This window comes from Eretmochelys imbricata, chromosome 11, assembly GCF_965152235.1.
Source record: "Eretmochelys imbricata isolate rEreImb1 chromosome 11, rEreImb1.hap1, whole genome shotgun sequence".
Lineage (NCBI taxonomy): Eukaryota > Metazoa > Chordata > Testudines > Cheloniidae > Eretmochelys > Eretmochelys imbricata.
The window spans coordinates 1,944,307-1,947,465 of NC_135582.1; the positions used below are offsets into that span (position 1 = coordinate 1,944,307).

General features: G+C 64.9%; 1 protein-coding gene across 1 annotated transcript; it reads right to left on the bottom strand.

Moving 5' to 3' along the window:
* Positions 1-317: 317 nt before the first annotated feature.
* Positions 318-1,307, bottom strand: CDK5R2 (cyclin dependent kinase 5 regulatory subunit 2). Its single transcript, XM_077830396.1, has one exon. It carries the CDS (start codon positions 1,305-1,307, stop codon positions 318-320), a length of 990 nt encoding a protein of 329 aa, XP_077686522.1.
* Positions 1,308-3,159: the final 1,852 nt, after the last annotated feature.

Below are 3,159 nucleotides of genomic sequence, written 5' to 3' on the forward strand. Positions count from 1 at the left end.
TTCCAGGGAAGGCAGCCACCGCCAAGACCTCGGTTGATGGTTTAGGGTCCCCCTTGGCCAGAGCAGCCTGTCCCCCCCCCCCGCATACAGCATGGAGCCCCACCCCAGGAGATGCGAACCGGCAGTGCCCCTCCCCTCCCCGCCGCCTTCACACAGGCCCGGTCCTCGCTGCCTCCTCGGCAGCTCCAGCGGTTGGGCAGTTTTTGGAGGCGGCTCCGGCTGGCGATGTTGGGGGGAAGGGAAGTCCAGCCGCTCCCCCTCCAGCGGGCAGCTCCCTGGCGGCGGTGGGGGCAGAGGGAGGGAGCCCCAGGGACCTCCTAGCGGTCCAGGCTGATAGTCCAGGGCTTGGGGCCGGAGTCCCTCCTGCCGCCGGTCTCCCCTTCGCTCTTGAGGTCCTGGAAGACCTGGGTGAAGTAGTGCGGGTCCGAGTTGATCTGCAGCATCTTGGCGCTGAGGCGCTGGATGAGGGCCAGGCAGCGCTCCCAGAACCGCTCCTTGTCGCCCTCCACCAGGAAGGGCTTGAGCGGGTAGGAGATCTCGTTGCCCATGTAGGAGTAGGCCAGGTAGAGGCAGGTGAGGAAGGCGGCCTGCAGCTCGCCCTGGCTGCCGATCTCCTCGCCCCGCAGCGCCTCGCGGCACAGCAGATAGACGAACACCAGGTTGGCCGGGGTGATGAAGCCCTGCTCCTGCCAGCCCTGCAGCAGCAGCGCCCGATCCACGCTGCGGAACCAGGCGATGAGCTCGCCGGGGCTCAGCTCCTTCAGGCGGTAGCAGCGGCGGCACACGAAGTCCCCCAGGCAGCGAAGCAGCTCCCCGGTGGAGGCCTGGACGATGACCCGGCGCGGGGAGCCCGGGGCGCGGCTGGCGGGCGGCTGGGGCGGCGGCGGCGGCGGGGGCGGCGGCGGCTTGCCCCCGCCCGGCTGCAGCTCCTGCGGGGCGGCGGGCACCGTGGGCACCGGCACGGCCAGGGGCCCCTGCTTGGGGCCGGGCGCGCCCGCCGCCTGCGGCGCCCCCAGGGCCTTGCGCAGGTTCTCGCGGTTACGCTGCTGCACCAGCGGGTCGGGCCGGGCCCCCCCGCTGCCCGGCTTGGGGGTCACCTTCTTGGCGTTTTTCTTCTTCTTGGCCGAGGCGGCCACCAGGCGCTTCCAGGTGAGGGCGGAGATCAGCACCCCGGGCCGCTTCAGCCGGCTCTCGCCTTTCCCGTGCGCCCTGGCCGGGGCAGCCCCCTGCGCCAGGGGCCCCCCGCCGCAGCCGCCGCCGCCCTTCCCCGAGGCGGCGGGCGGGGAGAGGGACAGCACCGTGCCCATCCTCGCTCCTTCCTCCCCCGGGCGCTGGGACGGGCCGGAGCCGAGCGGTCTAGGGCGCGGCTGGAAGCCAGGCGCAGGCACCGGCCATGGGAGGGCGCCGGGCGGAGCCGGAGGACGCGCCGCTGCGGCTGCCGCGCCCGATCTGGGCTCTGCACCAGCGGCTGCACCAGTCCCGGCCCCGCCGCTCCCCGCCTCTCCCGGAGCAGCCAATCCAAGCCGGGCTCCCCCACCCGCCGCCTGCGAGGCCCGCCTCCCCGTGGGGACCTCCGGCTCGGGCTGGGGGAGGGCGAGGGAACCCGGGGCTGGGGGTCCCTGCTGCCCCAGGCGGCTGGCCGGGACCTGGGCTCCAGGGAGCACCCCCCGCGGGAAGGAGCAGGGGAGGGGGGCGCTTTCCCTGGCAGATCCCCCGGGACCACCTTAACCCGGAAAGGATGTGGAGTTCTTATCGGGGGGGACACCCGTGGTGAGCCCCCGTCCATGCCTGAGCCCAGCGATGGGAAGGGGGAGCTGCTGTTGTCCCTGGCTGGCCCTTCTCTCCAGCTGTACAGACCGATTCCTCCAGCCCAGGGCCAGAAGGGACCATAACGATCATCCAGTCCCAGCTGCTGCATAGCACAGCCAGAGAATACAGCAGCCACAAACTCCGGTTCTGGTCCCCCACCTCCAATTGGGTATAATGGGCCGAGAAGAGGTTCAGAGAAGAGATCAGGGGGTTGGAACTGCAGCCGCAGGAAGAGAGATTAAACCGATTAGCACTGTCCAGTTTGGAAAAGAGACCACTAAGGGGGGAGATGATAGAGGTCTATAAGATGATGGCTGGTGTGGAGAGTGTGAAAAGGGAAGTGTTATTTACCCCTTCACACACTGTTGGAACCGTGGGTCAGCCAATGAAGTGAATCGGCAGAAGGTTTAATGCGGTCAAGAGGAAATGCTTCTTCACACAACCCACAGTGAACCTGTGGAACTCACTGCCAGGGGATGTTGTGAAGGCCAAAAGTATAAATGGGTTCAAAAAAGATCCGGAGAAGTTCCTGGAGGACAGGTCCATCAATGGCTATTGGCCAAGAGGGTCAGGGCTGCAACCCCATGCTCTGGTTGTCCCCAAACCTCTATCAGCAGCTGGCAGTGGAAGACAGGGATGGATCAATCCATAGTTGCCCAGTTCTGTACACTCCCCCTGAAGTTCTGGTACTGGCCACTGCCAGAGACAGGATACTAGGCAAGATGGACCATGGTCTGACCCAGTTGTTATGTTTACCACCAAAATGCAGCCACCTCTGGGGTGGAAGGCAGCAGACACCTCTTACATGCCAGGGTCCATGCAGCGGTTCTCAAGCCACCCCCCATAGGGCCTGTGCAAGGGGACACTGGTAGAATAGCTGCAAAGGGGGGACTCCAAACCCCTTGGGCACCATATGGGGGTCTCCAGGTCAGCCCAACCTAAGCTACCATGAGGGGTAGTGATAGGGATCATCTAGAGATCATGGGTTGCATTGTCATGAACCCAGGGGCCCTAACATACCATGACAGCAGCAGGGAGGGGATATAGTTGCTATTCCATCCCTAGCCTGGACCCTGTGGACCATAGAGTGTGATTTCCCTGCTTTTGTGCAGATGCAAAGAAATTCGCCTCCTGGAGAGGCAGGAGAGTGCTCCTGATTCCCAGCTGGGCTCAGGTGGGGGAAGGGGGAGGTAGGGTGCAGTCCCCAACAGCCTGGTGCCACCATCCTGTGTCCCAGAATCTCAGTTTTCATAACAAAATAAACGAGCAAATCACCAGACCTTGGGGTTACCATGAAAACCTGCCAAACTGCAGACACCCTGGAACAATAACTCCCAGGCGAGAACAATG